Source organism: Trifolium pratense, linkage group LG2, assembly GCF_020283565.1.
Source record: "Trifolium pratense cultivar HEN17-A07 linkage group LG2, ARS_RC_1.1, whole genome shotgun sequence".
NCBI lineage: Eukaryota > Viridiplantae > Streptophyta > Magnoliopsida > Fabales > Fabaceae > Trifolium > Trifolium pratense.
This window is the reverse complement of record NC_060060.1, coordinates 15,931,515-15,958,454: the sequence shown is the minus strand read 5'-3', so window position 1 is coordinate 15,958,454 and position 26,940 is coordinate 15,931,515. Positions and strand designations below refer to the sequence as shown.

Sequence of the window (26,940 nt, the reverse complement as noted above, 5' to 3'; positions counted from 1 at the left end):
CGACCAGCCCGATTTTTAAAACATTACGTCAACGATACTTATATCTTGATGAGATGATTTTAACTCGATCTCTACTTTGTATAAATTGTTGATTTAAAAAATTATTGATTTGAGTTTTTCATATAAAAAAAAGCTGGGGAGGGGAGATGCATTCATATTGATGTTAAATGTGGGGTTTTTGTTTTTCGGATTTTTTTTTATTTTTTATAAGCTTTTGTTTTTCGGATTTAAAATTTTATTCTTTTTTTTTCCTGGTTTGAGGTTGAAGTTGAAAAATATTAACTCTACATTGTAAGTTTTTTTTTTCCTTCTTTCTTTTCTTAATCTAATTTTACTTTTAACTTTTTATTACGATAGAACATTTATTTATGCTTACAATATTGATACTACTTTTTAACTTTCTTTTCTCTCTCTTTTCTTAACCTAATTTTATTTAATACTTACATAGTTTGATGATAACATTTTTTTTTTGTTTTAGTACTAGAAAAATATTTGTGCACTTGCACAAGTATATTGTATTTTATGTATGTAGTCAAAAAATAAGAAATAAAAATAGGAAAATACAAAAAAAAAAAAAAAAAACTCAAAAGAAATGAAAGACTAAAAAACTAATTAATGTTGATGATGTTTCTCATATAAGTTTATGTGGTAATTGATTATTATAAAAATAAAAAATAAGAAAAGTGGTAATTGGTTGGATCTTTTATTTGTCAAAAAATTAATAGAACATTATAAAATTTCATGAGTTTTTTTTTTTACAATCACTTTGTAGCTCTAAATTATATAATACTCATTATCACTTAACATTCATGATTCTAAGAGTAATATTTAATGCATGAAGAATGAGAGAGAACGAATCCATTTAATAAATATATCGGTGGTGTCATACATGTAGTTGGTGGTATTTTTAAGGATTGAAATGCATGATTACAGAAGTTATATTTATTTCAAGGGAATGATGAAGAATCAATTAGGTGTGATTTTATCATTTCTATTTTTTTTACAACTAATAAAAAATATTATGATGCAAATATAAACTAATTCATTATTATGATGTAAAAATAATATCAATTGCTAACACATTTTTAATATTCCTACCAACTTTTTAATTTCTGCAGTTCTACTATATATTTAGGGCACCAGTGTATGCAATAAAGTTAGTACATGGAAATTGTGCTACAGAAGAAAGAGTTCAGACCCGCTCTAATTTTCTATCTTCAAGTTTCCCAATTTTTTTGCTTAGATGCGTGACATGATGAGGAAAAAAAACATTTTCAATGGTTGAGATTAAACAAAGTAAAGTCAACTTTTTCCAACAAAACAATACCATTCTCTCTTCTTCGTCCAGGTTTCAACAACTAACACATAACTTCTCTCTGACGCTCACCCCAACCACGCAACGATACTTCTGATGACAATCGCTCTTCTCGCTTTGCCGCAATCGACTCCTCCACTGTGCCATTCTCCACCCTCACAACCTCAGCATAAAACTGGGAAAAGAGTGACAATGATGGCACTGAGATGGTGGGAAGGACAGAGAGGGGTGACAGCTGCAATGGGAGGAAGAGCAAGCACTGCTGCATCGGTCAAGGAAGAGGAGCGGTGAATGTTGTATAAGAGGGAGCATTTACTTTTTTTATATATATAATAATTATCAAACAACTTTTTCAATTTTAATCTTAACCATTGAATTCTTTTTTGCATTTGTGCAATGGACAGGACTAAATGGAGGATAATAAAATGGAGCAGATCTGAACTCCTAACATATTTAATCGTGATCACTGATTAATTGCATAGAGAGAAAAGAGGAAGTTAACTTCGAGAGCAAAACACACACTCAGGTTTCTGCTTAAAAGAAACTCAACAAAACTGATATATTGTCAAGATGATGAAATTGAGTTGATTCAGAAAGAAAGAGGGTCATTAAACAGTCAATAGATGGTCAATATCCCAAACCAACAGAGTGATTATAAATCAAATACTATTACAGACTATGATAACCAAATTTCAATTCTACTATGCCTCTACCAGCCTACAGGTTTTCTTCTTCTTGGGCATCATCTGAACTTTGGAGATGGCTTAACTTAACTTTCGCCTTTTTCCGTTGTGATGAGTCTTCTCTTGCATCATCTTCAGTACTCTTCCTCTTCTCTCTCTCACTTTTTTCTTCATCAACAGCAGCTGCAGGAGGCTCACTACTCAAATTACCATCAGATCCCAAAGAGGATGATGCCTTTGGATCAGATTCTTCATTTTCTTTTGGATCAGATCCTTCGGCTTTATCGTCGATTCTCGACTCTTCATTCTTATCTGATTTTTTAAATCCCTCCAGAAAAGTGCGGACTTCATCATTGGTAGCAAGATCCAAAGGGGTCTTTCCCGCCTTTGTCTTGATAGTGAGACTTGCCCCTTTCTTGGCCAAGTACTTGACAAGTTCCAAATGGGAACCTTGAGCAGCAAAGTGTAATGGAGTCACTCCTTTACGAGTAGAGGATTTGAAAGAGGCACCAGCTGAAACCAGAGCCCTAACAACTTCTAAATGTCCCTTCTGTGCCGCAAAGTGTATCGCAGCCATGTCATCGATAGCAGAAGCACCAACATCAGCCTTGTTCTTGCAGAGGTAACTGACTACCTCTGTTTGCCCAGAAAATGCTGCTAAATGTAGTCTATGGTGCAAAGTTGCTTGTTAAGGATACAACGTGGCAATACTAGAATTACAAAGAAAAACTCGGTTATGTCACCTCAGATAAAATTATCTTCCTTATTTCCTTTCTCCCTAGAGTACAATAATTTGAAATGCAATCTATGGTCCAAAGTGGATTGTTTAAGAAACAAAATGGCAATCTATGCTAGAATTCTCAAGGAAAACCCGGTTACTATTTACTACTTTCCAAGTAAAGTTTTCTTCCTTATTCCCAATCCCCCTCCCCCCCAAATAAAACACAATCATGCAAAATGTAGTTTGTGGTCCAAAGTTGCTTGTTGAAGAATCAACATGACAATGCTAGAATTCCAAATAAAAACCCAGATAGTTACTTAACCCAGTCCCACATAATTTTTTTTTGCTTATTTCCATATCTCCCTAGAACACAACCATGTATTAACTGAATAAATAATGAAGGACACCACACTTCAAATTCCAATTCTCAGGATCTTGTAATCAAATAAAAATTAGTCCCTAAAGCATACTATGATATTATGGACTAAATCGACAGATTTCATATACTCTACGAACTAATTATTATTTTTGTATACCTTAGAGACTAAATTGATGGGGCTTTTTTTTGGTCAAGTAGTCTAGTGGCTAGAAATTTCAACCTTAAAAGGTGAATAAGTGGGACTGGGATATCCAGGGTTCTAACGCTGGCTACTGCATATATAATGCAATGTCCCTATCAACTGAGCTAAGCTCACTCACTCACGAGGACACTAAATTGATGAGTTTCTTCAATAGATAAAAAACATTTCAGCACAGACACAAAATACAATAACAAAATTGAGTGTGATAACCATGTAATGATATCATAAAATATATGGTTCAAGCACAAACAAGTAAAATACACAGTGTATACAAAAAGGAAAGACATAAAACTAATGAAAAAAAAAAAGAGCTAGGGTTCATAATTGAAATATAAGAGATAGAGAGGAATGAGGATACGGTGTTCTGGAATGCTTATCTCTGGAATTAACAGACAAAGGATTTGAAAACAAAATTGACTGAACGGCTATGAGATCACCGGACCTTGCAGCTGTATGAAGGTCGCCGCCGGGGCCTGATTTCTGTGGATTACCTTTACCCATCTGATTTTCTTCTTCTTCTTCACTCTTTGTTGTCAACTCGGTACAAAACCCTGCTTCTGCTTATTGATTAATTCCTTTTTCCCCTTCTCTTCCAGCGGTTTTGCCAAATGTTGTGCTAAAAATCTGAAGTGGTCTTTCTTTTATTTTATTTTTTGAAAAAAGAATAATTCTAGAATATTTTGTGTAAAATACAAATTTTACAAAATTTAAAACTTACTTTTTTATTTTTAACCAAACTGTTACTATAAAAGTAATTAGAAAACACTAAATTATTCTAAAGTAATACTATGAGATGCATGTCAATATTAATTTACATTAATGTTGAAATATCTATTTTTTTAATAGCAAATTGTTAGTTGAAATATCTAAGATCTCAACTTAAAATAGTATTGTAAATTATCAATGTAAATGTCAACTTATTAGTAAATGTGAGAATTATATATATATATATATATATATATATATATATATATATATATATATATATATATATATATATATATATAAAAGAGAAATAATAAGTGATTTTTAGTAAATGTGAATTATTTTAATCATAACTTTAGTAGTATAAATACCACTGATACCAGGTCCGAATAAAATTATTTTACACATGCATTCAGTACTATGTTGTTACATCATTTATTGAATGTGACACATCATGTGTTTTAAAACACATTACACCGATGTGTCAATATATTATTTGATGCATGTGTAAAATAACTTTACACTGACAATATATGTAAATTAAATTCTTATTTAATAGTTTGTCGGACTTTCTAAAATATACTATTTGATTCAAAATTTTGACAAAATATATCAACTTTTGTTGACTCAATTTTTTCGAACCCATGTAGTATTTTTCAACATCTCTCTTTGATAAACTTGGCTAAACTTGACTATAATCAATCCTAACTATGATTTGCAGAGTTTATGGAATGCTAGACAAGTTTTTTTTTGTCTAGCTATTTAGTGGCTAGAAATTTCACTCTTGAGATGGATAGTGGGGTGTCCAGGATTTGAAACCCGGCCCTACATATAAAATGCAAGTTCCCTTGTTAATTGAGCAAAGCTCATGAGGATGGAATGCTAGACAAGTTTTTACTTGTAAGTGGGTTATTGGAGATGGGAGTAAAATAAGTGTGATGAAGGATCCGTGGATTCGTAACAATGAAGTGAGGTGGCTGCATTCACCTCAAGTTTCAGGTGTGTATTCAATGCATGTTAACAGTTTGATGGTGGAGGGGGGGAAGGTGTGCGATACTAATCGAGTTAATGCTCTTTTTACGGATGAAGCGGTGAAATCTATCTTTGCGGCTCCTTTATTCGATCAGGTGCAAGAAGACATGTAATATGGGAGGGAGACAAAAATGGTATTTACATTGTCAGATCCATAAAACAAGCTATTAATGCAGGAAATGCGCCCAGCTTTGGGTTCTGGTGTAATGCTGAACTGGTCCAGTTTGTGGCGGATTCGTGCACCTCCTCTGTGACTATTATGAGAAGAAGAACCTGAAGACGATATGCACACGTTTGTAAGGTATTGTAAAGTTCGAGATAGCTAGGTTGTGGCAGGTTTGAACCATGTTATCAGTTCTCGTCTGCAGCGCTTGTTTCGTTATCGGATTTGTTGCTCGATGTGTGTGTAGTAAGGAGGAGGTTAATATAGCAGGCCGAGTTGCAGTACATATTTGGTCCCTTTGGCAAAATAGAAATGATAAGGTGTGGAATGCTAATAGTTCAAGTGTTGTGCATATAGGATAACAATCGTTTAGTGCTTGGCAAGCCTGGTGTGAGGTTCAATCAAGTCGTAATAACAGTCACAGTGACGCGTTGATTCATTCCGGAATGGTACGGGAAAGGACTATGTTGGGGTGGATTAAGTGTGATGTTGATGCTGGATTTTTTCAAGAGACAAATACCACTTCTGCAGCCTGTTGTTTCAGGAACTGTGATGGTCAGTTTGTTCTTGCGCTATCTCTTGGAAGAAATCAGTTCTGACAGTCATTGAGGGGGAAGGTGTGGCACTGTCTGAAGCAATTAAATTGGCCATTCTAAAGGGGTATAATCATGTGGTATTTGAGAGTGATTCTCAAACCTTAGTGAATGCTATTTATGCCGGTAGTCATGGTTTGTTTGAATTTAGTTCAATCATTTCTAGTATTAGGAGCTATGTTAGCTTTGTGTCCAAACTTTGAGGTTAAGTTTGTTAGGAGACAAGCGAATTTGGTTGTTCATATGCTTGCAAGGGCGACCAATTCTAGGACTAGTCACTGTATCTTTGAGATTATTCCACCTTTGATTGAACTTTTGTTGATTTATAATGAGTCAAGTGTTTTTGTCCAAAAACAAAATACTTACTTTGATTTATAATGAGTTAAGTGTTTTTGTCCAAAAAAAAAAAACTTTCTTTGATTGATTAAATTAGAATCAAAACATTTTATTGCAAACTTTGAGATTACTATTAATTTTGAATACTCTATTATTAATAGACTTTGTTAAAAGGTGTATGTAAAGACTCAATTTGGTGGAGAGATGTGGTGGGGGTGGGCTGTCGTTTGATGAGTATTGGTTTCTCTCGAATGTCAGTTGTATTTTGGCCTTTTGGGAAACGGTAGATGCATCGGCTTTTGGAAGGAGAAATGGTTTTAGAGAACTTTTTCGGAATTTATTCACTAAGGATATTCATTAACAACATCGGTAGCGGACAAGTGGTGCAGCACTGTCATGGTTTGAGATGGCATTGGGTGTGGTCCGAGGAGCTTACTGGGACTGAAGTGCAGAATGTTTTCGAACCAGATCAATTGTAGTTTGGTTTAAAATTGAGTTTGGACAAGGAGGATAAATGGCGTCGGTTGCCAGAAGCTAGAGTTTTTTGTCTATTAAATCATGTTATTTTTCTTTGCTGCAGAACTGTAATACTGTTGAGTTGAATCTGGACGGGTTAGCAGTTGAATCTGGGGGGGGGGGGGGGGGGGGTGTGTGTGTGTGTTAAGTTGGCGGTTATTATTGGAGAATTTATCTACTCAATTAGCTCTCGCTTCCAAAGGTACGGAGTATTATATAAAACACTCATGATCTTGTTAATTTGTGCATTTTGTTTCGGTGAGACGGAGGACTATCATCATCTTTATTTCAGCTGCCATCGTGTTCAATTTGTGCGGATGAACATATTTAGATGGCTGGGTATTGACATTAACTTGGTGGAGGAGTTACCATATAAACTAGTCTTTCAACTTGTAGACAAGTATGCTCTTTCAAAAAAATTGAAATCCAATGGTTATGGACAATATTTCAACAAAAAAGCAACATTTGATAGAATGGCATATTTTCTCCCTGGGTGAAGGACTTTCATTTCTATAGCTCATCCATACTCACTATAAAATATACCCGGCTTGCGGTTGCGGCCATAAACTATATATGCATCAAGACCACAATCATCAACAAACTAATAATTGACAGTACTAAAAGTGAGCTGAGTATTTCCTAATTTTCGTTTCTCTTACATATTCTCATATGCAGCGTATATATATGAGAATAACAAAACGATGATGAAAAACTGAAACCAACTGGATAATAAGTCTTTCTTGTTTTAATCCACCTTTATCTCCCTCCAGAATCCAAGCTCTATTTTTACCTCTCCTGAACATCAAAATTTGTAACTTTAGATAGCATTAATCAAGTTAAATTTTTTATTTTAGATTGTACTATGCAGAAATGCATCACCCAAAACTAAGTATGTGTTTGGTTTTGCGGTGGACAGAATTGATTTTGACAGAATTGAGTTTGACATAATTGATTTTAATAGAATTGAGTTTGATAGAATTGATTTATGTTTGGATATATTCATACAAAAGTGAGTTGAACAAAGAATTTGAGTGTAAAAATCAATTCTAGAATGAGAAGCTACAATTTCTAGCTTCAAGTAGAATCCATTCTGGAGGCAGAATCAATTCTACTTTTGAGGAACCAAACAAGTCAGAATTCATTCTACATGTCCAGAATCAATTCTGGCTACTCCAGAATTGAAACCAAACATACACTAATACCGAAATAAAAATCACAAATTTCTATAAGCTAAAAATAGTTGGAAGGCACAAACAAACAAACAAATCAATTTTGCTCCCTATGTGAATGCTGACACCTTTGCCATAGCTGCATTTTTCTCACCTACTTAATGAAAAAAATTGTTTTGGTATGGTTTATACTGTTTACACATACAGTTTTGGTTTTACTAAAAAATCTCACTTACAGAAATACGAATGCAATAAATAGTCTAAAATAGAGAGTAAATGATGATTGTGAAGTTTTATCATATAATCTCAAATTTAGTAAAATTAGTCTTAAAAGTATTTGTGATGCTTGGTAGCCCTGTGAATATTTCAACAGAACATGCATGCAATCATTCAAGGAATCAAGAATTGAAAAACAGAACGGCTGGATGAATAGAGACAAAGTAATCCCATAAACCATGAAATATACCAAGAATAGATACTTACCATGAAACAATCACTACACACCCACCAAATGAGATAGCTAATTTGATGAAATCCCATGACGGTCTCGAAGAGAATCAATAGTCTTCTCATACTTCTGTGAAAGCTCGGCTATAGAAGTTTTGCATGCTGAAATATTTGAATGAAAATTAGTACCATCCACCAAATGAATGCAGGCAGTATTTGTGTGCATGTAGACTGAAATTCACAATTAAGAGATATGACATCTCAATACACATATATTGAACATTGAGCAGGTAATGAACTACATCTACCAGAAAAATAAAACTATTTTCCATCCTTTGAAGAAGGTAAATCAGGCATAATGATTCATGCTTATCAGTAAAAACATTATAATACAAATATCATTCAAATGCTACCTGAATAACCTAACCGACTTTTAAACCTATAGCGCCCGACATTTCATGTTATTATCAATATCGAAGCGTCAATATCCGTGTCCGTCAGTCAGTGTATGTTTCAGTGATTCATAACTTTTAAATCACTCCTTCCATTTCATTTATAGTTTATTCATCTCATGATATAACTTCCACAATAGAATAGGAATGCTTATTTCTACAACTCATCATTACTCTTTCATTCAAAACAATTGGTACAAAACAATCATATTGTATAACATAATACTATAACCAGTATAAAATGACAGCCATAAATTGGATCGTTTGAAATTGATTCTACTTCGCTTACCACGAGCTGCGGTGGCCTGTGCCTCAACCATAAACTCTTCATAAGAAGCCTGGAAAAAGAATAAAGAACCATTAACATCAACATTATACTCTAAATCAAGTTTTTGAAATGATAATGAACGAGGAATCACCTTCATCGCTTCTTGGCTTTCCGTAATCCTTTCAGACAACTTCTTGAAATCCTTCTCCGCTTCATCCATTGCTTGCTGACATCCTTGACTCTGCATCTAAACTTTCAAATTTCCAAATTAGAAACATCACAGTTATAGATCAACGATTAATCTTAATTAAGATCTATCTCAATTAAAACAAATTCCGTAATGTTAATTTGATCTGTTAACTAAATAAACATGCATCACATACACTAATCTACTTATCTAATTACGTTCTCTCTGTTTTCTCCTAAACTAGATCTGAAACTATATGCGAACATTCAATTCAAAACAATTTTAGAAAAGCGATTAAACAATTTCGGATCAGAATTAACGATTTATGAAGAACAAATCAATTTTAGAAAAGCTATTAACAATTTATGAGAAAGCACGAGAAGAAACCTTGAAACGTTTATGAAGACGCGAATGAGAAGCTTCGAGATCCTTGAGAATCTCAGAGTGAGATCGATCGATCCGGCGTTTGAGTTCATCGATACTTGAAGACGCGAGGCTTTTGAGATCGGAGATGTTGTTCGGAGCTTTGTGAGTAGTGCGAGGTGGAGAAGTGGTGGTGGTAAGAGCGGCGGCTACTCTCTTGACGCCTTTGGAAGTGGAAGCTGTTCTCGTGAAGATCGGCGATTTGGGAGAACTTTCCGCCGGAGAAGATAACGGCGACGGTGTTTTCAGAATGGATTTTCTTCCCCTTTTCTTCATCGCTTTTTTTTCCATTTCAAAAATTCAAATTGTATTGGAATTGGAAAGTTGGATTTGGCGGTTAACATCGCGGGTATTTATATGGTGGCGAGTTTTATTTTATTTTTTCAGAAAATAAATAATAATCTTAAATTGCGAGTTCTGAAATTGTGTTAGTTTAGTAAAAAAAAAAAAACTGTGTTAGAAAGGTGACAAAGAAAATAGAAGTACTATTACCAAAAATAAAATGAAATAAAATAGAAGAACTAAGAAAAAAAATCAGTTAAATTTGTAAGAGTTTGATTCTTAATGACAGTAATATTTTAATAGTGTGTAAATTATTTACACTGAACTGTTTATATAAATTGATTTAGATATAATTGAAGAATAATTAATTTAATATAGTTTGTCTAAAGAATGTGAATAGGTAACCAAGATATTGGACTTAAATAGTTAATGAATTTCTCTTAAGATGAAGCGTTCATGAGAACTCAAATTCGGTTTTTTGTGGAAACAATTGTTAATCAAATTTTACTTCAAGAGAATGATTACAGATTCTGATTATCGGCAAATACGGTGAAGATGCAAATAAAATTTCCATTGTATGAAAATTTATCCAAATTTATGGTTAATGTTACTCCAATTTTTCATATACATTTTAATCGGACATGTGCGTGCACGGGTCGGAAGTTCTAGTTAGACTCATATTAGTCTGTTCAAATAATTAGAATAGGTTTTTTTTTTTAACAAGCAGAATAGGTTAAGCCGATCGAAAGAAGTCTACGACCTAAGTTAGTATCAGGTTATGCCAAATCTTTAATCGAATCATACAAAGTTAACTTATAATACATCATGTTAAATATAAAAATGAAAAATAATTCCATTGATTTGTCATTTTTTATCAAATTTAACTTATAATATATCATGTTAAATATAAAAATGAAAAATAATTCCATTGATTTGTCATTTTTTATCAAATTCCATTGATTTGCCTATTAGTTTGTTAATCTATTTAAAAAAATTAGAGAGCTTCTGAAAAGTTTTTTTTCCCGAAAGACAAATGAATCAGTACAAAGTCTAGCTAGCGTCAATCACCGTTGAATCAACGATTAATATAAAAGTTTTACATGTATTGCAGAATTTCCCAAAAAATTAGTAATATAAAATAGACTTTTGTAGATTGACATGTCACATACTTAAATATTTTGATCAACCCTAACTTAGATATTGTAAAGTTTAACTCAGGTGCAGCGGAGCCTACTAACTATGACTCCTACTTGTGACTTGTGGGTTACATGCAGTTGGTGGTTAAATGCCTAATTACGTGGGTTTTCTAACTAAAAAAAGAAAAAGTCTCAAACCGTGATAGTACTAGTTTGTTTTTTCACACAAAAATTGGTTAATAGATACACCAATTAGCTCATTAACAACTTAATTATCCACAATTGTATACACTGTTAGCTACTGATACACAAATCTATTATAGAAGTTGATGATGAATGAAAGTTGTATCTAATGGTGTAAATATTTTTGAACATAAAAGACTAATATTTTGGTTACAATACTCTACATCAACACAAAAGCATGATAAAGGGTCTCAATACAATTTTTGGCAATTTTTTGTATAACCGTGTTCAGACTCGGTTGTGCATCATGGGAAAATCTTCCACTTTCTCATGTTAAAAGTCACTTTGGAATCTTAAGTAAGGAAACAATAGAACAGTTTGTATTGGGGAGCTAAAAAATTACTAGACTATTGAAAACATTATACATGACGGCATATGAAATAAGTTTCTAAACATCATTTTATTATTGTTCAAAGTAAATAAGTTTGTACAAAACATATTTGATGCAAAGAAGCAAACAAAATTGAAAACAGACAAAATTGAAGACATTCTAAATATTAGTTTCCAGGTTTCTAATTGAGATCTCATCTATTACAAAACTACAGAGATAGGTAAATAGCTAAAGTGCCAAAAGCATGAAATACAAAGCTGCCTTTTGATGGTGTGGTTGTGTCGGAGAAGGTGAAAAGCGCAACTATTATGGATAAAAGACCATAGAGTACCTCTCCACATTATTATCAAAACAAATTGAAACAGTAGAAATCTATGAAGCACGTACACTACTCCAATTAGGCATGACCCAGTGTCAGACATGCATTAGTGTCTGACACCGACACATATGATTCCATTAAATTTTTCTCAAATTATTACCGGTGCCGTCGACGTGTTGGTGTCTGTGTTGTTTCCATGCTTCATAGGTACAAATTTATTGCACCAAAGATTCAGTGTCCGCCGCTCTGTTGACAATATCAAGTAGCTCGGGACTATGTGAGAACTTCATCCATCTCTTTTTCTCCATAAATTTGAGACAAGGCTGCAACACAAGACCAATCGCCATAGCAACGAGGCTTACAAGAAATACTTTGAGGGAGGAGAAAGCTAATACCACACAGATCAATATTGTTGGAGGGATGCACATAATAATTGCTCCAGCTGTTCCCCCTGGTACTTTGTAAGGCCGAGGTGCATTTGGGTGTCTGATCTTCAACAATATGAATGCAATAAACTCCAGAATCATCCCAATACAGTACAAGAAATTCTCTGCAGCTACAATTTCTTGGAAACTAAGCCATGATAGCAGAATTACACCAGAGGCTGAAAAAAGAATCCCTATAAGAGGCGTTCCGTGGCGAGACCTCTTGGTGAAAAACTCTGGCAACATTCCCCTCTCTGCCATTCCAAGAAGCTGAAAAGAGTCACTGCTCATTTCAGCAACGAACATTCCCATGTTTGACATTGCAGCTGCAGCCTGAAGCCACCATCTCAACCACACTCCTCCAATGATCATTGCAATATCAGCGAAGTACCCGTCAGTCCACAACTCGCGCTGAACCGGAACAGCACCAGTACCAATCAGAAGAGGAAAGAAGTATGCCACAACAACCAGGATTAAAGCATAAAACAAACCTTTGGGAAGGTTTTTCTTCGGATTCTCAACTTCACCAGCAAGAGTGCTTATGGAGTCCCAATAATTGAGATTCCAAAATAGAGTATTCAAATACAAATTCCAATCAACCTCATTTAGATTAGTAGTCTCCAACCATCTTGCAGGTTTCATATCTGGAATGGACAACAACCCCATGAAAACAAATGGGAGAAGCGAGAAAATCCCTAAACAAACAGCAACAAGTCCAACAATAGTTAAACCCCTATAGTTCAAATAAGTAAGAACTATAGTCAAACCCCATGTTGCAAATACTCTAGTTAAACCACCACCAACAGCCGGAATTGCTGACTTAAGATAATCAAGAAACAGAACTGGATACAAAGCATTATCGATCACGCCACTAAGCCATTTCATCCAACCTTGCTGAAACCCCCAAAAAGGACCCAAAGCAGACGACACCCACACAACGTAACCACTATTTTCAGGGAACATGGTACCCATTTCGGCAGTAATCAAAGCTTCCGGGACACTCCATATAAACGGAAAAACCAAAAATCCAAGTAAAGCTAACAAAGGACCAGCTGCTTTCACAGTATCCTCAACGCCAAAAGGTCCTCCTGATACCTCATAGAAGATAAGAAACACAAGCGGTAGAACTGAAACTTTCCTCATGTGATTTGTTCTCGGGGAAGACGATTCACCTACAGCCACATACTCACTACCGCTACCCGTGAACTCCCCCATTTCAATAGAAACTTGTTGTCTATTATAAGCTGCAGTCCTCAATTTCTGCAACCAACTAAAAAAGTATTTTACTATTCTTTTCTAAGAATCATATCATAATCATAACATCAAATCAAACTACACCCTTCAGTCACTGTTATAAGCAATAAGGACTTTTTTGGTTCATTGAATAAATGATGTATCGTCTATATTATGGATCAGATACATCAATTATAGGCTACATTCATACATAACACAACAAAACAAAAATATCAAGTGAATTAGAAACTCAATCTATTGAATTATAATCAGAAAACATGACATGCTATTGTTAGCTTTGCAAATTTGAGTTTCAATCTATTGAATTTGAGTGGATTTTATCTCATTCAAAACCCTTTCATTCATTCATTAATTAATTAACAAAAAACACACAATAAATGAAGTTATAATAAACAGATCTTGTACACCAATTTGAAACAAACAACAGTAAATAAAAGAACAAAACCTCCACTGCTAAATTAGGGTTTGAAAAAGTAAAGTAAAGCAATGTTTGACTTTTGACCCCAAATTGGAAGAGAATTAAATTGATAAATTGAACAAACCATGAAAAATCGAAAGAGTGTCAGGATCGAGGAGAGAACAATTTCGGCGGTGGAATCTGATGTTGAAGGAAAACTGCCATGGTTGTACACTCGCGACGCAGAATTGAAGAGGAAGAATAAAGAGGTTAAACGAAGAAAGGGTTAAGGCTCTGTTTGGATTGAATTGATTGAAGTGGAAGTTAAGTGGCGATGAAATAAAATGATTTTTTCTGCTGATATATATACGCTTATGAAGCTTGTGAATAGCTAGCTGTACAGTTTACTGTAACTACCAGTTACATTTGTCACAAATAAATAAATAATAACACGTGCCATTAAAAAAATACTAGTATCTCTCAAGTTGAGAGTTTTTGTTTTTTTGAAGAAAAATTAAAATATTTTTTTATAATAAAATTAAAGAAAATGAAGATTTATGATATAGGAGTATATATTATAAAAAAAAAATGTTTAATCATATATCTGCCAAATTGCATAATAATACCAAATTTATTTGTGTTTAATAATTTAAATTTATTGCGTCAAAATAACTAAATAAATTTGACTAAACCACAAATTCTCCTATTCCATGGGGTTGAGATTCACTCCAGTCCTATATGCTCCGTTGCACTTCAAGGGTGTGGTTATGGTGCATAAACTTCTTCCTTATGCATCATGCATAAACAATGAAAATTACTCAACGCACCTCTCATTTACTCCACGCACTCTCATATGCCACCCCATTACTCACGCGCCCCCTATTTACTCTGCGCGCCCCCCATATGCTTCCTCATTGCTCGCGCGCCCCCATTTACTCGCGAGCCCCCCATTTGCTTAGCGCACCCACCAATTCTTTTTCTTTTTTCTCCCCTAGATTTCTTATGAGCACCCCAGTTTTTTTTTCCTCTCCCAGATTTCTAGCGCACCCCGCAGTTTTTTTTCCTCCTCCAGGTTTCTAGCGCGTCACCCAAATTTCTAACGCGCCCCTCATTTCCAATTAAATAATAACTTTTGTTCTTTTGAAGTACATATTATAAGATTCTATTTTCAATTAATTGTGTTGGATGATTATATAGTCATATTTAAAACATGTACTGTAATTATGGTTTAATTTATTACAATTAACATAAATCATTAGACGAAACCATTGATTTTTTGTTTTATTACAAAACCATTAGACAATTATTTTGGTTTCACATAGAAAACTTTCAAAACCATTAAACCATACTTATGGTTTCATTAATAATCAGTATTTAAATCATTAAACCATTTAGTGTAAAATCATTTTACAATACAAATGGTTTCAGTGTATAACTATCTGAAACTATTTAACCAGCATAATGATTTCTGGGATTTTTAAAACCATAAAAACACAATATTGGTTTCAGTAAACACATAAAACCATTTTACAATACAAATGGTTTCACTGTTTATCACTCTGAAACCATTTAACCAGCATAATGGTTTCCAGAATAATATTGCATAATATTAGTATTTATATAAAACCATTTAACAATACTAATGATTTCAGTGTATAATATCTTGAAACCATTTAACATACCAAATATGATGAGATTCCGAAAATACCAAATAGGATTAATATTAGTTTGTCTAGCTTTATCGTTCGATTATTCGAGGGATGAGCGGAAGTAAACCCGTCGGTCCCCTTTTTAATCCAATTTTATTTATTAATTTTATTTGCGGAAGACAAAAAACCGATAGACAAAGCGCATGATCAGCGTTCGGTCATTCGAGGGATGAGCGGAAACCCGCCGGTCCTCTTTTAATCCACATTTTATTTATTACAATTTATTTTTTAAGTTTTTATTATTTTATACTTTTTGGTTTAAATTAAACAAATTAAATAAATTATATGAATAAATAAAATAAAAAATAAAAAATAACATCGCATGGGTGCAGAAAGTAATCAGGAGGGGTGCAGCTAGCAGTGAAAGAATACAGGCCGACCCACATCGAAGGGGTGCAGAAAGTAAGAAAGCGGGGTGCAGCTAGCAGGAGAGGCGCAACAACAAACAAAAATCAGGGGATGATATGGGCCGTCTGATTGATCAGACAGTCTTGATGAGATCAGGATGCTGCAGAATCTTGGCCGTCTGATGAAAAACAACGGGCTGTAACAAGAGTTCTGCAGTATGCGCGCGCGCACTGGATTCGCATCTATTTAATTTAATTTTTTTTTGGCTTATGCACAATGCATAAGGAAACGTCTTATGCATCATAACTTTTGCCGCACTTCAACATCTCACCATGAGAGTTCATATCCACTCCGGTGAAAAACTTTCTCACTGTTGTTGTTGGTTGTCGTTTTGGCTGCATCTCTCTACCACTCTTTGTCTCTCTGTTATCAAAATCAATTTTTGACATGGTCGCTTTCTTTCACTGCATTTGATTAAATTTGATTGAATGGATTGGAGTTCGTTTGTTGTGTTTTGCAATCAATCAAAAAGAAAATATTTAAAAGATTTAACAAAAATAAAAACGTCTCATGATGCATTATTTGTCTCTACATTTAAAAAAATAAATATTAGACGACCACATATTCAACTCAAAACAAAAAAATTTCTTACGTGTCTTCAACCACCACCAAGATAAAATTTTCACCTCGTCGAACAACACTTCATCAACTGTACTTATTTGTGCAAGTATCTTGTAAGTTCTCTCTTTTCAAAGAGATCAACAACATGCTAACCATATTGTCTGAACACCAGAATGAATCTCATTACCAGATAAATATGCACTACAAAATTGCAACACATGATCACATTTGATAAAGGACAACACACACTTAACTAATTTAAAATTTCACACCAAATAACATTGGCGGCAACACAACCAACCACCAAGTAGTCGCTATTTTCATCAATTTCGTAACTACCTAAGCAAGTCACTGAGTCTGTCAGAATCATATGTTAGGTGTGTGTTGAAGACGACACAACCAAGCAAAAAGGGACACCATCAACGAAACTATTAAATACACTAATTTAATTAATTGTCTTGTGAAGTTTTGAACAAATTTGAGAACAAATTATTTGCCGTTTTGAAGTCTGTTTAGTGGAGCTCATTCCCTCACAAGACCACGTGATAACTACCAGAAGTAGTAACAAACTCTCAACTTCCGTTCATTTACCCTCTCTTCTTCATTTTTGTCTTCATTCTCACTCTTCACTCTCCAGATGCAAATGAACTTTTAGAACCTTCATATTCTCTCTTCACCTTCAAATACCAATTCTTTCTTCAATTGCCTCTTATATTGTAGCAACAAGAACAAGATAACATCAACCAGCGACAATTGTAAGCATCTCAACAATTACTCTCTATTTTTCATGCATTTTACACATTTCCACTAATCTTGGTGTTTATCATTTGATTTTGCTTATGAAACTATAATGTATTACTTCACGATTGTGTTTGACCTACAAATTTTGTTAGTGTACTAATGTTTGAACTCCTAAACTAAGGAATTGTTGTTAGTTGTTATAAAGGATGAATATTTGGTCATGCACATAGAAAAGTAAGGATTTCAGTATTAAATTTTAGGATTTGTGGTTAAGTAGGATAAATTAGAGGAAAATCTCCAATTATACTCTCTTTAGTTAATTAGTATGCTGTTGGAATTGAAATTAGAGACTTATGTTCCTAAACAAGGGTTGTTGTTAGTGAACTTAGTTTTATATAGGTTGTTAATAATGAGTAGGAAATATAAAGAGTTGTGTTTTTTAGATAACACACTCATCTGATTATTTCTCTGCATAACAACCAGTAAATATACAACTTGTTTTCCTAAAATTGTGCTAACAAATCCCTATGATTAGTCCTACAATAAAACTGCCAGCTATGCTAATTAATTGAATACAATCAGATCAAAATATTCTCATTACCCCCCCTCAAGTTGGAGCATGCAGGTTGCAAATGCCCAACTTGTCAAGCAACAAAATGAACTGAGCAGGACCAAGTGCTTTAGTAAATGTATCAGCTAATTGGACAGTAGTAGGAACATACACAGGGCCAATGTTTCCTTTTAAAATTTCATCGCGAATGAGATGACAATCCACTTCGATATGTTTAGTACGTTCATGGAACACCGGGTTCTTTGCAATATGGAGGGCGGATTGGCTATCACAATGGAGACGCATAGGTTGAGTATGTGAAACACAAAGGTCAGCAAGAATATCTTTTAACCACTTCAATTCACATACGGTGGCTGCCATGGAACGATACTCCGCCTCAGCAGAGGAACGAGAGACTGTCTGCTGCTTCTTTGTCTTCCACGAAATAGGAGAACCGCCTAGATGAATAATCCAACCTGTGAGAGACTTGCGGGAAAGAGGACAACTTGCCCAATCTGAATCACACCAACCGGTCAGTTTCAAATCACAATTTCTATTTAAGAGAATGCCCTGTCCGGGTTTCCCTTTCAAGTAGCGAACAACCCGCAATGCTGCTTCCCAATGTTCTTGTCTAGGTTGGTGCATAAATTGAGATAGTATATGAACAGAATATGTCAATTCTGGCCTTGTAAAGCAAAGATAAATCAGACGACCAACCAATCGTCTAAACTGATCGGGATGAGACAACTCCGGACCTTCTGCAAGAGCCAATCGATGACCTTGTTCCATGGGAGTACTTGCTGGTTTTGATCCTAAGAAACCTGTCTCTTTTATAATGTCCAACGCATATTTCCGTTGACAGAGAAAAATTCCGCTGTTTGAGCGAGCCACTTCAACACCTAAAAAATATTTGAGTTTGCCAAGATCTTTCATGTGAAAACATGAGTGCAAATAATCCTTGAAGCTATTAATAGTTGCATGATCATTTCCACCAATAATAAGGTCATCTACGTACACCAAGACTACAACATGTACCTTATGTTTTTGTAAAACAAAGAGAGAGTAGTCTGATCGTGATTGTACGAATCCAAATTGTTTAAGTGCAGCGGACAACTTGGCAAACCAGCACCTAGGAGCCTGCTTGAGCCCATAGAGAGACTTCTTGAGTTTGCACACCATATTAGGAATGTGAATGCCGAAACCGGGTGGTGGTTTCATAAACACTTCCTCTTCTAACTCTCCGTGTAGGAATGCATTATGAACATCCATCTGATGCAATTCCCAGTCCTTTGCAGCTGCTACTGCTAACACGGTACGAATGGTAACCATTTTGACAACAGGAGCAAACGTCTCCGTGTAGTCAATCCCCTCCACCTGGCGATTTCCAAGAACTACCAGTCGTGCCTTAAATCTTTCTATACTCCCATCAGATTTGTGCTTTATTTTGTAGATCCACTTACATCCCAATGCTTTCTTTCCAGGAGGCAAATCCTCTATCGTCCAAGTTTCATTATTTTGAAGTGCTTTTATCTCATCTTTCATAGCATTTCTCCACCTATGATCTTTCACCGCTTCAGCATAGGTGAACGGTTCTTTATCCTGTGAAATAGAAGCAAGAAACACACGGTGGCCTAGAGAAAATTTATTAGAATTCAAATAATGAGTTATGGAATAAGGATCACCTGAGCATACTGTTGAAGAGGGCGAAGGCTTGGATGGGCTTATTCTTGTAGTAGTGTTAGTTACAAATCCTTGTAGACGCACAGATGGTTGTTTAACTCGTTGTCCTTTCCCCAATAAAGGTTCATCTGATGTAGCTAAAGAACTTAATGACTCATTTGTTGTGTCAGCAGCCATTTGTACAGCGGTGTGTTCTTCATTCGATGAAATCAATGGACTTGGTGATTCATTTACCGTGTCACTAGGAAATGGGACAATGCTGAGTTCTTCACTTGTTGTACCCCCTGTTTCATTCTTGGTGTTCTCAATCTCAACGTGACTTTCATGTGATTCATCATGTATCTCCTCTTCTACTATTTCCTCAAAAACCTCATTACTTTGATTGGCATGATTTGTGGATGTATGATTATTTTCAACAAAGGGATACACAGACTCAATAAACTTAACATCTCGAGACACAAAAATTTCTCGTGTCTCTAAATCAAGTAACTTCCATCCCTTTTTACCATAAGGATATCCGATGAAAGCACACTTTTTGCTTCGGCTAGCAAACTTATCTCCCTTTCTTCTTTGATTATGCGCATAACACAGTGATCCGAATACCCTTAAGTGTTCATAGAGAGGTGCTTTTCCATGTAACAACTCATAGGGAGACTTTCCATTTAGCAATGGGGAGGGAGTTCGGTTAATAAGATACCCGGCCGTCAAAATACACTCTCCCCAAAAATCAATAGGGAGATTTCCTTGGAATCTCAACGCTCGCGCCACATTAAGTATATGTCGATGTTTTCGTTCCACTCTCCCATTTTGTTGCGGCGTTGCCGTACACGATGTTTGAAAAATAATTCCATGTTCAAGAAAATATTTTTTCATGCATGTGAACTCAGTCCCGTTATCACTTCTAAATATTTTTACTTGCTTGTTAAACTGTCTTTCAACTAAAGAAAAATAATCTTTAAGATTTTGTGACACTTCTCTTTTATCCATCAACAAATATATCCACACGGCACGAGAGTAATCATCAACAATTGTTAAAAAATAATAAGCACCACAAGTTGAAGGAGTTCTATATGGTCCCCACAAATCACAATGAATTATTTCAAAAACACTACTAGCATTGTGTTCACTCAAAGGAAATTTCTCCCTAGTTTGTTTTGCTCTAAAACAAATATCACATGCTTTATTAAAGTCCATACCACTTCTATGTCTATTAATTCCAGGAATCAATTGAGTAATCTTCATGGAGGGGTGTCCCATTCTTTTGTGCCACAATTCCACTATGTTCACCCCATCAGCCTTGCAAGCCTTCTCCTTTCGGATCCCTTGAAAGTAATAAAGCCCATCCTTGCGTTTACCCGCTCCAATCAGCATCCTCGAAGTGAGGTCCTGCATAACACATAATTTATTAGTGAACTGAACAGTGCAGTTTAATTCGTCTAATAATTGAGAGATTGATATCAAACTGCAATTCAATCTAGGAACATAAAGAACATTGGTGATTTTCAAGCCTCCATCCAGTACAACACTTCCTTCTTTTGTTGACAGTGCGTGTTGTCCATTTGGAAGCCCCACCGAGCAACTTTCAATACTATGCACATCATGCATAACATTTAAGTTCCCTGTCATGTGGTTAGAGGCCCCGGTGTCAATAATCCACTCGCCCATCATCTTTTCGTTGGGAGTATTACTCTGATTGTTCAACAAATTTCGCAGCATCAACCATTCCTCATTTGATAGACCACTCAACCCTGAATTATCTCCTTCAAAGACGGTCGATCCATGTCTTGTTCCGCCACTTTGGACAACATTTGTACGTGTTATTCCACATCTACTTCCTTGACTCGAAGAGACTTTCTCTTCCTTGTTTCTTTTGTCTGTCGGATCCGAGTGAATCTCAGAATCTGACATTTTTTTTTTTTTTCAACCTTCACTCTGGTGGTCAGAGCTCTGGTACCATAAAGAGTTGTGTTTTTTAGATAACACACTCATCTGATTATTTCTCTGCATAACAACCAGTAAATATACAACTTGTTTTCCTAAAATTGTGCTAACAAATCCCTATGATTAGTCCTACAATAAAACTGCCAGCTATGCTAATTAATTGAATACAATCAGATCAAAATATTCTCATTAAAATACTACTGTCAATAATAATAATAATAATAATAATAATAATAATAAAATAATAATATCCGTCAAATAATAATAATAAGGTAGTTCAGGTAATAAGAATTTTACATTAAAACGGTGCGTTTGTTTCAAGGTTGTTAATTTTACTCTCAGGAATCATATTCCCAGAAAATAATAATGGGAACTTTATTCCCAGGTATTTTAAAAAAAACATGTTTGGTTCATATTAACTACATTCCTAGGAATTATTGATAAAAGTGGGTCAAAGAGAAGTTATTGGAAGTTATTTAAAATGTATTCCCATTTTCATGGGAACTTTTCTTTCCCACCAATTTCCTTGGGAATAAAATCATGGGAATAAGAGAAGTTATTGAAAATTTTATTCTAAGGAAACTTCATATCCAGGAATAATTTCATGTCAACCTTGTAACAAACATGAGTATATTTATTCCAACCCATATATTCACAGGAATATTATTCCTAACCTTGAAACAAACACCTCCTTATTATGGTTTGGGTACACTTCGCTTATTATGGAATTTTAACCACTAGATTAATTATAAAAAAAAATAATGAACAAAACTTATTATGATTATGACATTTAGCCATGTTATCATTAAAAAAATCATTGCAACCTTTGAAATAGGAATTTCAGGGAAATAACGAAAACGACAAGATATTGTGTCAATTCAAAACTCAAAAGAAAATTGATTTTAGTTTTTGAAAATTTAAAAACACAAAATCATCTCCGAATAGTACCTTAACTAAAACTTTAATGATTTTTTTTATATCTTCGATGAAAATTTTATGGCTACAATTTATCAGAAATTGCTATGCTTAGGCACAAAAATTATTAAGAAAATGTTAAACATTATCTTGAGACATTTGTTAAGCATATTAGTAATAAAAAAAAACTTTATCTTAGAACTTGTGTCTTTAATACCTAAAAAAATGCAAGGAGTTACCTTTTCAACATAAATTTTATCATTGAAATCACTTGAGTTGGTATTTGACTTGAGAGTGTACTCATCCTTAAGATTTTAGGTTCGATTATCTTTAGTGTCAATTTGAGTGGACTAATTTAGTTTTTTTATAAAAATATTTATGATTGATTTTTTTTCTTGGCATACTTAACAAGTGTCTCGGGACACTGTTTAACGTAACACATACTATTATTATCAATTTATCATCATCATTTTTTATTTTTTTTACTAAAAATATAATATTTGTTCGTGACACATTTTGTAGGAAGTAATTTTTTCGTAGTTTTTTGGACAGGCCCAAAAGAAGAAAAACACGAGCTCCAATCTATATATAACCCATTCGCCCAACTTTGAGCCCAACAATATAAGACTCAATAAACCCTAACCCTAACTCCATTTCTGCCACCATCATTGTTCAGCTTCGCAAACCAGCCTCAGGTACCTCTCGGTTTTCGCCTCTCAATCTCTCACCTTCTCCTTACACGTTCTTATGCTTTTCTCAGATCTCAACTTATCCACTATTTTCACTGTTAATTTTCCAATACACTGCATATATCAATTTTTGTTCTTAATTTTAAGTAAGAATTTCGATATGTTTATGAATAACATGGTTTATGCTAGGTTTTGATTATCTGATTTTGATATTTGTAGGTAAGCAATGGTGAAGCATAACAATGTTATCCCAAATGCCCACTTCCGTAAGCATTGGCAAAACTATGTCAAGACATGGTTCAATCAACCAGCTAGGAAGACAAGAAGACGCTTAGGTAATTATTAAGTAATTATTGTTTTTGTTTCATTCAATTTTATTGAGTATTGAAAAATAAAAATGTTAGTAGCTTATTGATAATTTGAGTATTGAAAAAGTAAAAATGTTACAGCTTATTGATAATTGAGAATTGAAAGACAAAAATGATAGTAGCTTATTGATGTTTACATATTATTTACTGTTGATGTTGCATTTGTCAGCTCGTCAAAAGAAGGCGGTTAAGATTTTCCCTAGGCCTACTGCTGGACCACTTAGGCCAATTGTTCATGGACAAACTCAGAAATACAACATGAAACTTAGGGCTGGTAAAGGATTTTCTCTTGAGGAGTTGAAGGTAAAATGGATATGAGTATTAACTCGTCTTTAACTTAATTTTTATTAAGTATGAAAATGTCTCGAGTTATAGGATTAGGATCTGACCTGATGATATGGTATTATAATTTCTAAGATTTGGTGTTGTTTGTTACAGATTATAAAAAATAAGTGATTGCAATATCCAATTATTTGGATATTCTTTTTTTTTTAAAAAAAAAAGTGGAAGCTGTTGTGTTTGATTTTGATATCCCATTGATTTTCTGGAGAAGCTGCTAATTTTTTTTTAACAAGTTTTTAGATTTTTGGATTATGAATTTTTTGAATCTCTACATACAGATGGAGATTTCTAATAGTGATTATTTACTTTTGAAAATTTGATGTTTTTTCAAGAAAAAAAGATGTAACAAATAGGCTCATAAGCTAATCTTGTTGGAAAATCTTTATGTGTGTATCTAAGACTTTACTAGTTTACTTTATCTTATTAGAAATATCGTTACATAGTTTGTGTTCTTTTGTTTTTGCTTTAAATTTCACTGCCTTTAGAATGAATTGACATTGTCATAGTATTTTCTGTTTGCTGTACATCTGTGTCTGGGATCTATATCTATCTATATGTAAAATTGTATTTGCAACGTCCTCTATTAATTCCAGTACAAAACCTATGTTCAGTTGATCAACCTGTCTACATGCAGTGGTTTTGCCCATATGATGGACTATCCAATTAGTTGAGTTTGTTTTTAAGGCCTAACTCGTATGACATTGTGGAAACCTTGACCATCATGGGCTATATCTGGCATCATCCATGATTTATTTGCTTGCAATCCACTGAACACATTGAGACACTAGTTATTTCTAAGATGGTTCAAAATATTGGAATATCATTATTTGTGACCTCTTTCATATTCAATTCTGTCTAATTTTTAACTAAGATGATGAAAGACCTTGGAAGTTTGATTGCATGTAGCATTGAATAAAACTATGTATTGTAACTTTGATGTTCTGCTTTTACTTTATCATTTTGTTTCTTTATTTTTTTAATCTTATGTTTTGCATTGTAGGCTGCTGGCATTCCCAAAAAGCTTGCACCCACTATTGGCATCTCTGTTGATCATCGCCGCAAGAACCGATCCTTAGAAGGTCTGCAAGCCAACGTGCAGAGGCTGAAAACATACAAGGCCAAGTTGGTTGTCTTCCCAAGACGTGCACGCAAGGTCAAGGTAATGCAAATTCCAGTTACATTCTTTTATTATATGTTCCTTTTTCTTAAATTTCAATACCAGCATTGCGGAGACATGAGAGAGAGATGTTTATTATTCTAATTGCCCCTTTATATTTGCAGGCCGGTGACTCTACTCCAGAGGAACTTGCAAATGCTACACAGGTTCAAGGATCATACTTGCCAATTGTGAGGGAGAAACCAGCTGTAGAGTTTGTTAAGATTACAGATGAAATGAAGGCTTTTAAAGCTTATTACAAGCTTCGCCTTGAACGAACAAACAAACGTCATTTGGGTGCCAGATTAAAGAGGGCTGCTGAGGCAGAGAAGGAAGACAAGAAGTGAAAACATCAGAAAGTCTGAGTCTCCCATCCCCATCCATATGATAGTTATTGCAAGACAATTTTTGTTTGAGATTTTCTTTGTTAAGAAATTGCTTATTCTAAAACATGCATCACCATTGCTGTTGTTATTTTTGTTGGAAGACAATTTTTGTTTGAGATTTTCTTTATTAAGAAATTGTTTTAGCTAAAACATGGATCAACTTGCTGTTGTTATTTTGTTAACTTTGGTTTTTTAAGGTTGTTGGTTTAGCTAGTACTCTGGTCTGATTAGCATTTGTTTTATTTTTCATGGGATAATTAAATTTCTTTGAAGAGCACATCTTTTTTTTGCTTCATGTATCTCTGGTGTTTTGTTTTTTTGTCCTAACCCTTCTTTTGTATCTTTGAATCTGAACACAATTTCTGAGGTTATTTATGATAAAATTAATTTCAGGTTGTATTTTTACTTTTCTTCAATACAAGTTTTGGGAGGGCCAATTAATTTTCCTCAATTTTTCTTAAGATCTCAGCTGTCAATCTCATTTCTTCTTTTCAATTCATATTGTTTGAAAGCTTTCATCTATGTTCATTGTTTTTCAAGGATATCCAAATTTGAATCAATCTTACTTTTCCTCTATGATCATTTTTTTTTTGTTAAGTAGTCTAGTAGTTTGAAATTTCACCTTCAGGTTAATAAGTGGGGTATTCCTATCAACTGAGTTAAGTTGGATGAGTGAGATGATCGGGGTTCGAACCCCGGTCTCATGCATATATAATACAATATGTCATTGGATTGAGATTTTATGAGATAATTTTGGCAAAAAATTCTTGATTATTTTATGAGATTTTTTTGGACTATATTGATTTTGTAAGATTTTAAAGACTTTTTTACAATCAATATTTTTAACACATGGTTTGAATGAATTTTGAGAGATTTTTTCCAAAAGACTTTTTACAATCAAGATTTCATAATACTTTGTATATTAAGAAACTTTTGTATATTAGAAATTTTTTAAAAGAATCAATAAATTTTAATAAAATAAATTATATTTTTTTGGAATCCAAATATTTTTTTAAAAAAACCTTACTATAGAAAAACTCTGTGTTCCTTATTTTTTAGGTATATGTTCCTAATCAGTATTTTTTTGAATTTTTCTTTTGAAAAAGTTGCAGAATTATGTTAATAGGATTTTATATGAAAAACAAGTCTAGATCATTGTAAAAAACAAATTACAGACACAAAATAAATCTAGATCATTCCCAATTATATCAAGAACACAACCCTAGATCTGAATCAAATTTGCAGTGAAAACCGTTGATTTTGATCACTCCTATGCTGCAAAATCGAAACTTTGCAATTGACAAACATGGTGGAAAGAAAATAAGCAAAAAGAAGTTTTGCAGACTTTGAAAAAATCTCAAGGTTTTTGGTGAGATTGTTGAAAGAGTCTGATATGTATATTTTTAGAGATATCAACGGGGCAAGGAGTGCGGGGGAAGCTTCCCCGTTCCCCGCCCCAAAGTGCATGCGGGGGAGATTTTGCCTCCATCCCCGTCCCCACAGGGGAATATTTGTC

The 26,940-nt window shown here is 34.1% G+C and overlaps 4 protein-coding genes across 5 annotated transcripts; 1 reads left to right on the top strand and 3 right to left on the bottom strand.

Moving 5' to 3' along the window:
* Positions 1–1,817: 1,817 nt before the first annotated feature.
* LOC123907586 (putative ankyrin repeat protein RF_0381) lies at positions 1,818–3,929 on the bottom strand. The gene is made up of 2 exons (XM_045957904.1): positions 3,659–3,929; positions 1,818–2,666 (listed from the first exon to the last, which is right to left on the bottom strand). Exons 1-2 carry the CDS (start codon positions 3,799–3,801, stop codon positions 2,033–2,035), a joined length of 777 nt encoding a protein of 258 aa, XP_045813860.1. The 5' UTR covers positions 3,802–3,929; the 3' UTR covers positions 1,818–2,032.
* A 3,290-nt stretch (positions 3,930–7,219) lies between these two features.
* LOC123907585 lies at positions 7,220–9,934 on the bottom strand. The gene is made up of 5 exons (XM_045957903.1): positions 9,556–9,934; positions 9,133–9,228; positions 9,003–9,051; positions 8,298–8,423; positions 7,220–7,440 (listed from the first exon to the last, which is right to left on the bottom strand). The coding sequence occupies exons 1-4, from the start codon at positions 9,880–9,882 to the stop codon at positions 8,335–8,337; spliced, it is 561 nt and encodes a 186-aa protein (XP_045813859.1). The 5' UTR covers positions 9,883–9,934; the 3' UTR covers positions 7,220–7,440; positions 8,298–8,334.
* A 1,699-nt stretch (positions 9,935–11,633) lies between these two features.
* Positions 11,634–14,359, bottom strand: LOC123907584 (probable polyamine transporter At1g31830). Of its 2 annotated transcripts, none has more exons than XM_045957902.1 (2): positions 14,124–14,359; positions 11,634–13,597 (listed from the first exon to the last, which is right to left on the bottom strand). In XM_045957902.1, the coding sequence occupies exon 2, from the start codon at positions 13,540–13,542 to the stop codon at positions 12,118–12,120; it is 1,425 nt and encodes a 474-aa protein (XP_045813858.1). In that variant the 5' UTR covers positions 13,543–13,597; positions 14,124–14,359; the 3' UTR covers positions 11,634–12,117. The 2 variants fall into 2 exon arrangements, with proteins under 2 accessions (XP_045813858.1, XP_045813857.1); XM_045957901.1 differs by having other exon boundaries at positions 11,634–13,587.
* Positions 14,360–23,052: 8,693 nt separating this feature from the next.
* Positions 23,053–25,574, top strand: LOC123907583 (60S ribosomal protein L13-1-like). Its single transcript, XM_045957900.1, has 5 exons — positions 23,053–23,178; positions 23,392–23,507; positions 23,710–23,843; positions 24,883–25,041; positions 25,164–25,574. Exons 2-5 carry the CDS (start codon positions 23,399–23,401, stop codon positions 25,383–25,385), a joined length of 624 nt encoding a protein of 207 aa, XP_045813856.1. The 5' UTR covers positions 23,053–23,178; positions 23,392–23,398; the 3' UTR covers positions 25,386–25,574.
* The last annotated feature ends 1,366 nt before the right edge of the window (positions 25,575–26,940 follow it).

What these genes read in the sequence shown, in the direction of transcription:
- LOC123907586 (XM_045957904.1), bottom strand. Translation starts at nt 3,801, where the DNA reads ATGGGTAAAGGTAATCCACAGAAATCAGGCCCCGGCGGCGACCTTCAT. An exon ending in GATAAGCATTCCAGAACACC is followed by an intron (nt 2,667 to 3,658) that starts GTATCCTCATTC and finishes TTTGCACCATAG; the next exon opens with ACTACATTTAGCAGCATTTT.
- LOC123907585 (XM_045957903.1), bottom strand. Translation starts at nt 9,882, where the DNA reads ATGGAAAAAAAAGCGATGAAGAAAAGGGGAAGAAAATCCATTCTGAAA. An exon ending in GTCTTCATAAACGTTTCAAG is followed by an intron (nt 9,229 to 9,555) that starts GTTTCTTCTCGT and finishes TTGAAAGTTTAG; the next exon opens with ATGCAGAGTCAAGGATGTCA. An exon ending in AAAGCCAAGAAGCGATGAAG is followed by an intron (nt 9,052 to 9,132) that starts GTGATTCCTCGT and finishes TTCTTTTTCCAG; the next exon opens with GCTTCTTATGAAGAGTTTAT.
- LOC123907583 (XM_045957900.1), top strand. Translation starts at nt 23,399, where the DNA reads ATGGTGAAGCATAACAATGTTATCCCAAATGCCCACTTCCGTAAGCAT. An exon ending in TTTCTCTTGAGGAGTTGAAG is followed by an intron (nt 23,844 to 24,882) that starts GTAAAATGGATA and finishes TTTGCATTGTAG; the next exon opens with GCTGCTGGCATTCCCAAAAA. An exon ending in GACGTGCACGCAAGGTCAAG is followed by an intron (nt 25,042 to 25,163) that starts GTAATGCAAATT and finishes TTATATTTGCAG; the next exon opens with GCCGGTGACTCTACTCCAGA.